The 13930-nt window shown below is 34.5% G+C and overlaps 1 protein-coding gene across 1 annotated transcript in view; it reads right to left on the reverse strand.

Annotated features, from left to right (window-relative positions):
- LOC105045400 (isoleucine--tRNA ligase, cytoplasmic) overlaps nt 1-8892 on the reverse strand; it is a 45971-nt gene extending 37079 nt beyond the window's left edge. The window contains exons 1-3 of the mRNA XM_010923667.4: nt 8139-8892; nt 7994-8059; nt 7767-7910 (exon numbers count right to left, since the gene is read on the reverse strand). Of these exons, the coding sequence (XP_010921969.1) occupies nt 7767-7910; nt 7994-8059; nt 8139-8672 (744 nt within the window). The 5' untranslated portion in view covers nt 8673-8892. The remainder of the gene's footprint in view (nt 1-7766; nt 7911-7993; nt 8060-8138) is intronic.
- Between the last annotated feature and the right edge of the window lie 5038 nt (nt 8893-13930).

Genomic DNA, 13930 nt, shown 5'->3' on the forward strand with positions numbered 1-13930 from the left:
TGCTCTGCCTTACATCTGGAATCTGGATTTGAAAATATTATTGAAGTTAAGAAGTCAAAGTATCCTTTTGCAGAGGATTCTGCTTTTTTGTTCTTTCTTCTTAGTTCTGCTAACCTCTTCACCACTCATCCCAAAATTTTCCTTTCTCAACAAACTGATGTTTGTTTATCCATTCAAAAAAGATAATCTCATATACTGGATTTTCATACGAAAGTCACATGAAATGATAGGATGGTGTGTCAAATCTCTAGTTTCTGCCAAAGACAGATGAGCTGGTGTGTCACATTATGCAAACATAGGTTTGTGACCAATAATGACTACTAAATAAAGAGGCATGTGCTAGAAACCTACATAATGGTCATCAGACAGTATAATCCGAAATGGCTAGTCTAGGAAATCATATGCAACAAACTCAAAATCTCACTATTGTAAAACTGACCTCCTCTCAGAATGATTATACCTAACTTCTCAACCTTTACATCTAACAACGAAGGTCTCGAAAGATCCACAAGACAGAAAGATCTGCAAGATTCAGACATCCAATATGCAAATGAAATTCTGCATTCACAGCTTAAATCTGTTGTCAGTAAATCACATTGAGGGTACAAATTTCATTCCAAATGGCCAGGTACAACCTCCTCTCTGTCCTTACACTGTTAATAAATCAGGTACATCATATCAAGAGTTCCTGTCCGAGACCTACGGACACTAGACAGAAATTTATGTATTTAATTACCAAAATCAAACAAAAACAAACCATAAGATCTTTGTCAACATGAGGGGAACTCAGTTGATGGCTTACAAAAATGTGCGCTATTTATGACAACCTCAGTAGGCATAAAACATTTTGGCAAAAGGTGAAGTCTATTCTAGCAAATTGACAAGAAGAGAATCCACTACAAAAGGCAACAGCCATATGCGGACAGGTTGTGGTATGATAGCAAATTGTTTAGTTTTTGAATATTAAATTATGAGTGTATTAATAAATAGAAGTTCTGCATGTTCTATTTTTAGGTAGTATCTATGTTGCTGATTTTTTCTGAATCTAGATAAATACAAAGAAAAGAAATAACTTTGAGCCCAAAAAAAAAAAGTTGAGCAATCTTGTTTTGCTAACAATCAAAAGCTTCAGGATCAACTCAGGGAAAGAAAAAAAAACAAACAGGACTTTTGACCCTATTTGTTCAGATGACCTGGATTGGCATAACAAGTGGCTGTTTCAATACCTGATTTGAAGAAAGAATGTGTTTTTGGTAGGGGTGTGCAAAACACCAGTTGAGCCACAAACCTAAACTGATCTTTTCGGTTCGGTTTGGATCAGGTTTTCCCACATTCAGTCTGGTTTCAGTGTGAAATTGTTTGGAAACAATAAAAAGGGGTTCAGTTTCAGTTCAAATGTCCAAAAAACCGACTTAAACAAAACCAACCCATATATATGTTACGCAACTAGAAATGGATAAGCCAGCCTGATGTGCCAATCACACCCAAACCAACCCTGCATGGCCCAACAGCATAACCCACTCGGTTGGCCCTCTCTTGTGAGGATTTTATTTTAAAGGGAGGAAGTTTCGTGTAAATGGTCGATGTGGAACTAAATGGAACCGGCACCCTTCGGCCCTTTTAGATCATATCATTCTGATAAAACATCAACAGCCATCAATCGTCAAAATTGAGATATTTATATGATGTGGTTCACTTCATTTCAACCCTAACCACCCATCCACAAAAATTTAAAAAAAAAAAAGAGACTACCCCCTTCCACCCTTCGTGGCTTCATGGCCGTGCTCACGCTTGTCCCTCAGCTATCCATCCCCTTTGGTTTAAATAGAGAGGAGCAGTAGCAATGGAGGTCTAGGATGATGGATTCGATGTGATCATCATTCATGCCGAGATCATCGGGAGCTACACGTAGAGATGCAAATGGATAGGGTCAGACTGGGTTATGAGTGACCCCAACCCAACCTAATTCCTTGATCGGGTCCTAATGTTGGATCCAAACCCAATCCGATAAAAGATCAGCTCCGATCGAGTCAGATCCATGTTAAAATTCTTGACCTAACAAGTTATTTGGGTCGAATTGGGTCCACGTATAACCTGGCTCCAACCCAAACAATTTAATCCCAGATTAGGTCTAGTTTGGGTCCAGTTCAGGTCTGGTTTGGGCCAGCTTTGGGTCCTAGCTACATTGCAATGTGTTCAAACAAGAGTTACTACTTCAATGATGGACCAGCAATAACAAATAAGAGAATCAAAAAAAAATAATAAATGAAGATACAAACAAGATGAGCATGAGATGAGTAACATTAACCTCATTTGCTTTTGAGATCCTCAATTCTTACTCATTTCTTGATGATAATGAACGAACCAAAAAACGAGTACGAACCTGAATGGTCTCACATTTGTTACTTGGTGGTAAATCAGGCCATAACTTGTACCACAAAGTTATGACATTAAACAAGCATTGACTAAGCCAACAACATTGAAGATATAGATTTTTTCCCTTGTTTCCAAATGGAGCCCACCACTTGCTCCTGATGGCTACAAGACATTCTACTCTCCATAGCTATGAGACAAACTGTGATGAGTTCCATTCTCTAAAGCCATACATGATAAGAATTGAGACCTCACACTGAGATGGTGAAGATCCAATCAGTTCATGGCAGGCATCTATTCCCATGGTAGTTCCCTTGCTATGGATAAATACATTGGTTTTTTGCTTGTCACAGGGCCACCATTTGCTGCCACTTCCCTTGTGTCTTATATTCTTCACCATAATGCTCGTCCTCCCATGTCACAATTAGCATTGCTTTCATCGTGCTGAATAATTGAAGTGCAGTGTTAAGTTTATCAATGACTGATACACTAGGTTCGGTTCTGCTCGGGTCCCAAATCAAAAGATGAAATATTGATCCAGAAATCAAATGAGTCAGGTCGGATCAAGTCTTCAATAAACTAAGACCCGATCCAGAAAATTGAACAGGCCTAAGTTTAGATCCCAACCCAACCCAGCCCCTGGGGTCCTTTAAAGCGATTTGGATCGGTTCTAAGCGTGTTGGATCAAGTCAGCTCACAGGTCAACCCGATCCATTTGCAACCTTAGCTGCACAGCCACGGCCTACAAGGTGGCGACACACAGCCATAAACTGCTCCTTCTCGAGCAACTCAACCTCCTGCACCTTGGCCTGTCCCATGGCAAGTCCCAGATGATCCAAAGACTACTACGCTCGATGATCCTTGGATCCTATCATCTCTAGGAAGAAGCGCAACCAAAGATCAGTGGATTCAATCTCCTGCAGCCAGATTCCAACGAGATCTCAACCAATCTGATCATATTAAGGGTGAATCGAGGCTCTCATAGATATGTTCCTCATAGATTGGTTCTGCAGCATGCTAGCCTCACTCGAGCTCTAGCAGAAGGCGGACAAGATCTTGCTCCTCAGGCTTGATAATGCTAGGAAGACCATGCTGCTTCATATGCTCAAAGATGACGTTTGATTTGAGCCTTTGGTTCTCTGATTATTCAATTTGTTTGTCTGATGGATTGATTTGTTTTCCTAATGTAATTTTTTAGGAATTTCTTGACCTTTCTGATGATAGGTTACTTTTGTAAAATTGGGTTGGATTTTGTTCTCTAGTGCATTCCAATTGCTCAACTAGTGGATTGAGGTGGTGAGCAATGTCAGTGGTGTGATCAAGCCAATGAAGCTAGTCGCCATGTTCCTAGCATTGGCCATCAGCAAGCCTGAGGTAATCCATTTCCCTGGAGAATATTTGTTTCACGGTCAATAAATTTCCTTTTTTGTCTATACACAGAGTTTATTCAATCCAATAACCTGAATTCAACCAAACCGATTCTTTTAGGTCGGTTTGAATCAGTTTTCCCATGAGATTGGTTCGGCTTTGGTTTTGGTTTTAGGAAACCAATTTTGGTCAGTTCGATTTCAAAAATGTCCTTATACCAAACCCGAACCATGCACACACCTAGTTTCTAATGATGATGCACAGGATGGGCTCACATGGGCAAAAATTGATGAAATTTTGGATGCTTCAAGCAGTGTTGTTAAAGGTGCATGTGTAGGTGCATTTACTAGTTGATTCACTTCCCAAACCACTTCAAATGCCCAACTCACTTCCCAATTGTTCCAACAATGCACGCTCTTTTCTATTAGCTTCTTTCATTGTTTGACTCTTCATATCCCCACTACAGCCACCAACCCAATCAGCAACGAGTAACACCGACTCATGCAATTGTGGATAAATCACAGGAGCAACCCAAGCTTCTTTCTTCTCCATACTTTTCCCATTCTTCTTTGTCCTGCGGCTCCCAGTTCCATTTGTATATGTCTGATGCTATTATTCTGTTTCTTCTTCTTCTTCCTCCTCCTCCTCCTCTTATTACTGCTGCACCTCCATCTTCCATATGTTCTCTTTCATCATCATCTTCTTCTTCCTCCTCTTCTTCTCCGCGTGCTGTTGCTCCTAGTACCCTTTCTATCTGTTTGTTCCTCTCCTCCACCTCTTGCTGCTGCTCCCCCCAGTCTTCCATCTGTCCTCTTTCATCATCTTCTTCTACCTCCCCCTATTCTTCTTCTTGTTCTAATGCTCCCAATGCCCTTTCTATCTGTTTGTCCTATTCTCTCTCTTCTCCTCCTCCTCCTCCTTCCACTGCCCCTGCTCCTTCCATTCCTCCATTCATCCTCTTTCATCATATCCTTTCTTCTTCTTCCTATTCTTCTTCTTCTTCCTCCCATTCTTCCTCTTGTGCTGCTGCTCTGACTGCCTTTTCTATCTGTTTGTTTATATCCTTCTTCCTTTTCATCTTTGTTTATTGTTTTACTTATCCCAGCACAGATTGTTCCTCTGTTTCACTTATCCCAGCTCCTCCTTCTATTGCATGACCCGCCATCCAAATCATTGTTTGCTGTTTTATTATGCCAGCAAGGGCATTCAATATTACATGCTCGCAACTGCTACTTCATCTTCTTTTCCTGCATACTAGCTGTCTAATTGACTATAGGACTACAATTTTTACTACATTACTATAATTCTTCTGTTTTTTTTTTTTTTTTGGTGCCAACAGACCCTGCAGGCAGCAAGCTGCGGCTTAGTGCTGTTGCTGTTGTAGGCAGCAAAACTTTTTGGCCAGCATGCCCAGTATGTAGCAACCTGCTGGTTGCTGTTGTAGGCAACAAGCATATTTTATATAGACATTTTGCATCTCTTGATTTTGATTGTATACTCATGTTTTTGACCTTTTAGTTTATTTTGTGTCGGTTTGCAGTATTCTAGTGTGGCATGTGTTTTTTACCAACTAACTTGACCATTTTTTCAGAATCATGACTATGATCTATATTCATTTTATGTTGATTTATTTATATTTGATATTATCTTACATTTTATATAGATATTTTGCACCTCTTGATTTTTAATTGTATACTCATGTTTTTGACCTTTTAGTTTATTTTGTGTCAGTTTGCAGTATTGTAGTGTGGCATGTGTTTTTCACCAACTAACTTGACCATCTTTTCAGAATCATGACTATGATCTATATTCATTTTATGTTGATTTATTTATATTTGATATTATCTTATATTTTATCTCACATGGTTGATTCCTAGTTGCTAGTAGTTATAATATTATGTACCTATATAAAGCTATATTAATATTATTTTCAATGTCAAACAAGTTCATGATTTAATTCACGTTTTCTCAGCTTTTTTAAGATTTGATGATATATGGACTGTTTTGAATTTGAATAGAAAAATAGCATGCATTTTTTATAACTTCGTAGGCTGTTTCTTCCCATGGCCGCCTAGTGCTGTTCCTCTGTTTCACTTATCCCAGCTCATCCTTCTTCTATTGCATGACCCCCCATCCAAATCATTGTTTGCTGTTTTATTATGCCAGCAAGGGCATTCAAAATTACATGCTCACAACTGCTACTTCATCTTCTTTTCCTGCATACTAGCAGTCTAATTGACTATAGGACTACAATTTTTACTACATTGCTATAATTCTTCTTCTTTTTTCTTTTTTTTTTTCTTTTTTTTTTTTTTTTGCCAACAGACCCTGCAGGCAGCAAGCTGCGGCTTAGTGCTGTTGCTGTTGTAGGCAGCAAACTTTTTTGGCCAGCAAGCCCAGTATGTAGCAACCTGCTGGTTGCTGTTGTAGGCAACAAGCATATTTTATATAGACATTTTGCACCTCTTGATTTTGATTGTATACTCATGTTTTTGACCTTTTAGTTTATTTTGTGTCGGTTTGCAGTATTGTAGTGTGGCATGTGTTTTTTACCAACTAACTTGACCATCTTTTCAGAATCATGACTATGATCTATATACATTTTACGTTGATTTATTTATATTTGATATTATCTTACATGGTTGATTCCTAGTTGCTACTAGTTATAATATTATGTACCTATATAAAGCTATATTAATATTATTTTCAATGTCAAACAACCTTCATGATTTAATTCATGTTTTCTCAGCTTTTTTAAGATTTGATGATATATGGACTGTTTTGAATTTGAACAGAAAAATAGCATGCATTTTTTATAACTTTGTAGGCTGTTTCTTCCCATGGCCGCCTAGTCACCTAGCACCTACCTAGGCCATTGTCGACTAGCCCCTCCTAGGCTTATTAACAACCTTGTCTTCAAGTACACTTTAAAATGCCAGGCACTCTAGAAGATCATGTACATCTATAATTGCTATTAGGAGTGAAAGAGGAAAAGATGCATCTTCCTCATCTTGGCAACCAGTTCCAATGATTGAAGAGGGGAATTTGCTATAGAAAGTGAAACACGAAAAGGCAGAGGAGCATATTAAAAAAAAAGGAAGAAGAAGAAGAGGATTCTAAGGGATGATCCTTAGGTTGGTAGCAAGGAACCAACTTCCATAAACTGGATGAAGGAAGATGAGAAGAAAATCCACTTGGAGGATTGGTGATGACCATTATTTTCTATAGATATTTTGGACCTGTTGGTTTTGATTATATACTTATGTTTAGACCCTTTGGTTGTATTTGATGATGGTTAACTGACATCCTATTTTGTGGCATGTGTTTTCCCAACTACTATAACCTAAGTCTTTTTTCAATCATGATTATGATCTATATTCATTTTGTGTTGGCTTATCTGGACTTGGTACTATACATTTTGTCTTGTATGCTTGATTGCTATTTGCTTGTAGTTATAGCATTATGCATCTATACTATAAATCTTAATATCAATGTTAATAGTGTTATCAATTTGTTTCATCAATGTTTTGTTAGCTTTTCTGAGATTTGATGATATATGGACTGTTTTGAATGTGAAAAACGGATATAATGTGCTTTATATGATTAGAAATAAGTTTATTTAGAGCATATTCAGTAATATAAACATAGCATGTATTTTTTTACAGCCTTCTACGCCTTCTCTCCCCAGTCATCTGAGCAAGTATTTTTCTGCAGCCTTCTAGGCCTTCTCTCCCCAGTCATCTGCCTAATCCCCCCGGAACCTGCCTAGGACATACAGGAGGCCCACTGATTAGTCCCTCCTAGGTTTTTTTTCACAACCTCAATAAATATTAAGCACCTTTTGCTATGTGAACTTGGCATGGTCACAAGTACTTTAGAATCAATTCATCACTTAACCTTGGTTTCATAGGAAATGCTCTGATTAGTCAAACATATGCACCAGGAATGCGCATGTGCAAAAAGTCATCTTTTCAAATCCATATCGATGTTTTTTGCATCAAGTACCCAAAAAAGAAGTAACCAACCTTCACATAGACAAAATTGGCATTGACACAGAGAGCAAGATTGCTGGGAAGTGTCCATGGAGTCGTTGTCCATGCAACTAGAGCCGCATTGTCTGGATCACCAACTATAGGAAAAGACACCGTGATAGCAGGATCCGGCACATCCTATGAACCAAGGAAGTTTAGACGACAGGAAAAATACGGAAACAATGTGAACAAACAAAACAAGAAGAAGGGACTTGGTTCACCTTATAGTTCAAACCAGCTTCAAAATTAGAAAGTGGAGTCTTGCAGCCAGTGCTGTAGGGCATAACCTGCATGAAAATGAGACAGACGATAACAACCAAGTCGACAAATATTACACAAAGCATTAAAAGGTCTTCTTTTTCTTACTTTGAACCCTCGGTAGACGAGATCCTTATCATGAAGCTGTTTAAAGACCCACCAGACGCTCTCCATGAACCACGGATCCATGGTCTTGTAATCATTCTTGAAGTCGATCCACCGCCCGGTCCTGGTGATGATATCCTCCCACTCTTTGACGTACCTGGTGACGATGCTGCGGCACTCCTCGTTATATTTATCGATGCCCATGGAGAGGACGTCGTCGCGGGTGCGGATGCCGAGCTTGGTGTCGATCTCGAACTCAACCGGGAGGCCGTGGCAGTCCCAGCCGAAGCGGCGGGTGACGTGGTGGCCGGCCATGGACTGGTAGCGGGTGACGACGTCCTTGATGGTGCCGGCGAGGATGTGGCCATAGTGGGGGAGGCCGGTGGCGAATGGGGGTCCGTCGTAGAAGATGTACTCGGGCATGGACTCGGTCCGCTTCAGCTGGGTCTCGAAGGCGGCGACCTCCTTCCACCACTGGAGGATACGCTCCTCCTGGCGAGGGAAGGAGAAGTCCTTCCCCTCGCAGATGTCGTCCATGGCGGAGGGCAAAAGAATTGGGGATGGATTGGCTGGCTGGGAGGTCTGGAGGAAGCCGGCGCGAGGAGTAACGGGAACGAAGGGAGAAGGGTTTTATTTCCACCTAGGGTTTACGTCTTTGATTCAGTTCTTTAAAGCCCAGTCCGATGGAATGGTAACTGTGCGCCCATTAGAAATTCTTTGTGCACCGCAGGCGTTGTAGGAAATCCGGCGTCCAGCGCCCCGTCTTGTCCCGATTGGCTCGCGTGGCCATCCCTTGCGTATTTAATATTAACAGGTCAATTTTTTTATTTAAAAATTTTATATAATAAAATATTTTTTAAAAAAATTATGATATTTTTTAAAAATTATAACACACCCCATTTTCTGCATAAATATTAAATTGAAGTGAGATATCATAATTTTTATAAAAAAAATATAATTTTTATAAAAAAATATCATAATATTGTTTCCATATATATTTTATTATTTTTTCCTCTATATTTAAGAAGAGGTGTCATAATATTGTTTCCACGTATTTAATATCAGCAGATCAATTTTTTTATTTAAAAATTTTATATGATAAAAATATTTTTTAAAAAATTATGATATTTTTTTAAAAAATTATAATACTCTTTTATTTTCTGTATAAAATGCTAAATTGAAGCGAGTGTCATAAATTTTTATGAAGGGATATCATAATTTTTAAGAATGAATTTCATAATACTGTTTTCGCATATATTCATTATTTTTTTTTCGAGCAGTATTATGATATTTTTTCTTAAAAATTATGACATCTCTTCACAAAAATTATGACACCCCGCTTCAATTTAGCATTTTCTACAGAGGTGTCATAATTTTTATGAAGTGATATCATAATTTTTAAGAAGAGATGACATAATTTTTAAGAAGGATATTTTTGTCATACAAAATTTTTAAACGAAAAAGCTGACTTGCTGGTATTAAATATACATTGAAAAGCGATGGCTACGTGGATCAATCGGACAAGGTGGTGTGCTCCACGTCGAATTTTCTACACTGCCTGTAGTACACAAAGAACTTCTCGTGCACCCATTGGACTAGTAATTGGGCCAAGAAGCTTGAAGGTGTCATCAACAGGATGTGGTGGAGAAATTTTTTATACACTACACCTGATGTAAAAAAAATACATCATCTCATCTGATTAGACATGTAACTATCACTTTTCAATGCACATTTAATGTTTATAGTTTCACATTTTTATTTGAAATTTTGAATAATGAAAATACTCCTCCTCTTTTAAAAAAAATTATGACATCCTGTGATCATATTATAACATCCTATAGTTAAATTATGACTGACCAGGATGTCATAAAGAAAGGAGAGATATTTTCATCATTTAAAAATTAAATTTTTAAATAATAAAAATACTCCTCTCTTAATTTTTAAATGATAAAAATATTTTTTCTTCTTTATGATTTTTGAAAAAAAATTATGACATTCTGTGCAGAAAGTCATAATTTGACTGAATAATATCATAATTTTTTCAGAAGATGAGGAATATTTTCATTATTCAAAATTTCAAACAAAAAAAAATAGAACTATAAGCATTAAATGCGTGTTGGAAAGCGATGCCTATGTGGCTCAATTAGATGGAATGGTGTATTTTTTTAATATTGATTGCAGTATATGAAATTTTTTTTTTGAGCGATGTCATATTATTAAGCAATTCTTTGTCCACCATCCCTCGGTGGAGAAAAGGTACACCATCCAATCATATTGAACCATGTAATACAATTAATAATGGAACAGATTGCTTAGCTTTTTTCTAAAATTTTTTCTAACGAAAATACTCTCTCACTTCATGAAATAAAGAAAGAATAGTATTATTATTTTTTGATATCTTATATGACTTCATGTGAATATATATGACATCCTGATTAATATATATGACTTTCTGTATCTTGATACGATATCCTATTAGTTATTATAATTTTTTGATACTTTGTATGACTTTCTGTGAATATATATGATATTCTAAATAATATATACGATTTTTTATAAATATATATATGATATTTTGAATAATATATATTATTTTTTAATATTTTATATAACTTTTGATGAATATATATAATATTTTAAGTAATATATATGACTTTCTATGAATATATATGATATTTTGAATAATATATATAATTTTTTGAATAATATATATGATTTTTCATGATTATTATAATTTTCTGATGCCTTATATGACTTTTTGTGAATATATATGACATCCTGAATAATATATTTGACATCTTATAAAGTCAAACATATTGTTCATGATATCATATATATTTACAAAAAATTATATAAGGTATCAGAAGGTCATAATAACCAACATTATATCATATAAAGATACAGAAAGTTATATATATTGTTCAGAATATCATATATACTTATAAGAAGTCATATAAAATATTAAAAAATAATAATACTATTTATTCTTTGTTCTATAGAAAGAAAAGATATTTTCATCAGAAAAAAATTTGAGAAAAAAAATGGAACAGCATTAAATATCTATCCCATTATTAATTATGATATGTGATCCAATATGATTAGATGGATGCATTTTTTCTCCTTTGGGGATGGCAGACAAAGAATTTCTTTATGTTATTTTATAAATTAGGGTAAGATGATGTGTTGAAACTTAAAAGTATCCAATAACCAGCTTAAAGGTGGAGGCAATTAGTTGATACTTGTTAGACAAGGAAAACAGAAATAGATGGAAGTGGGCAGGATTTTGTTGATCCTTTTCTTTGGGGCCCAAGTTAGTTTAATTTTATTCATTTTGTTGAGTTTAGACTTTTGACTATCCAGTTATATTGTACATGCATAAAGATGGTGTTGGAAAAAAAATTACTAATGAATTATTATTTTATTATTAAATATTTCTTGGATCCTTATGCACATTGAGTGACGAAATATTCACCAACCATTATGTATATTAGTTAGATCAAAGATGGTTGGTTATTCATTGTGCAATGTCCCATTTTCATAAATGAGCTAATAGATTTCTATTAATAAAAATCTGGATCATGAAGCTTATCTAGGATTTTGCTTTTTCACATCCATGTCTTATGGAAAGAGTTGCTAAATCAAGTTTTCTTTTAGATGAAGTATGACCACTTTACAATTTATATTCCTAAGTCTCTAACATTAGTATTTATAGATTTTACCAACTTTACCATTAACAAGTATGATAGAGTAATTAATAACTATATATTATAGGATAAGCTCAATTAAGCTTTTAATTATACCAGATTTCAAGATAGGATATTTGCTATAACAATAAGAAAGTAGGATTTTAGGCTAAATATTCTTAAATGAAGAAGTTCAAGTCCCCAATTGGTAAAAACTAGTCTAACTAATCTAAGCTCAATCAAATGCCAAATTCTTTTACATAAAAAATGGTCGTTTATATAACAAATAATGAAAATAAAGCATATCTAAGCTACCTTATTTTATGGTACGTGACATATTGGTATAAAACATTATTTTTATATTAAATTTTATTTTCTTTTAAAGATATGACTAAATAAGGTTGTTTGCCATACTCTAAGAAAATTATGGTTAAGTTGCCATTCACATGCGATCAACGATAATACATATTGTTCAATATGCTATTTATGGTCTGATATATTAGTAATTCCAAGACTTTAACACATGGATATAATATCTTTTCTATATGATTAATTGCTCAACTTTTAAATGAAAAGAGTTTTATTTTTTTTGTTGTACATTGAAGTCTAAGATAAAATGAATTATAAGTAAAATTCATGATTTTCTTACATATACCATTTTATTATTTGATTCATTTATTAATTGACTATTGGCATACAATTATCAATCTTTATCTTCATGAAATAATTTTGTTATTAGAAAAACATATTATCTAGGATTTAGGATGACAAATAATTAACTTTGTATAGTGAATAACTTGAATAAGTAATTCGCTACAAGGCGATAAGTCAAAAAAAAGATAAAATATAAAATAAATAATAGTTTCTATGAGATATTTTTGGTTGTAGAATAGATTTTTCACTATTGAGTTAAAAATTTTATATTTATATTTTATTATTTATAATAACATATTATTTTTGAAGTCAACTATCATAAATCATTTGATATCTTCAATTAACAACACCAAAAATTTATTTACCTATTTATTTGTACCATTGCCATTGTGGTTAAAGGATAACTTTTAAGGAAAAAAAAATCAAGTATTATAACAAGCAAATATAACATAGGATACCCAAGAAAAAGAAAAATAAAGATATATTGATATGGTTAGAACTATCATAGTTCAATAAAATTTAAATTGATAATTTTTTAAGAAAATATAAATCATTTTTTACATGCTAAAAAAGTATTTCGATTATGCAAGTATATGCAATTTTATTTCTATCTCAAGGATGCTCCAGTTCATAGTTCATGGATTGTTTCTTCACTAAGCGCCATCTATGTCCCTTAAAACTTATTATTAGATATAGATTGGGCCAATTGTAAAAATAATTATCATTCCATATGACTACTACATCTTTTTAAGATCCAATTGTTGCCGAACCATTTAAGTAATCACACATGTCTCTTGTAATACTTTAGTTCTCATGTTATTTTTTTTCAAGTATCAAAAAGATATAGAAAAAATAAAAATAATCTAAAACGATAAAAGTTCAAATAGATGGTAAGCAACTTCCAATAAAGAAAATAGAGTATACAAGGATCGATGTTGTGAGGAAGTTGAATAAAACTGATAAACTAAGATTAATTTTTGATGATCCTATTAAATAGAGAATAAATAACTTGTGTATCCGATCCACAAACTAACTCAGATTCAAGACATAAAGGCTGAATAATATATACTAGATTTTAATTTCATAAAAATGAAATCAAAAGTTAAAAAAAAAAGAACCTCTAAATCTATAAGTCAACAAAGTTCTTGTTGAGATTGAGTTTGGAGGACTTAATTCTATTTCAGTGAAGAAGAGGCTCAATACCATGATAACATCGAGAAGATAAAAACTATTATTTACATTAGATCATCGAGTCAAATATAAACACTTTGTATAAGTCTTATACAGTGTAAATCTTATACTCTATAGCTAATATATATATATATATGTATGTATGTATGTATGTATGTATGTATGTATGTATGTATGTATACACATACATCTAGAACCAATCTATCTCTTGGAGTTTTAAGGAGTAAACCATAGTTGCAAGTTCTAACATTAATAAAAGAGAAGGTA

This window comes from Elaeis guineensis, chromosome 5, assembly GCF_000442705.2.
Source record: "Elaeis guineensis isolate ETL-2024a chromosome 5, EG11, whole genome shotgun sequence".
Taxonomy (NCBI): Eukaryota; Viridiplantae; Streptophyta; class Magnoliopsida; order Arecales; family Arecaceae; genus Elaeis; species Elaeis guineensis.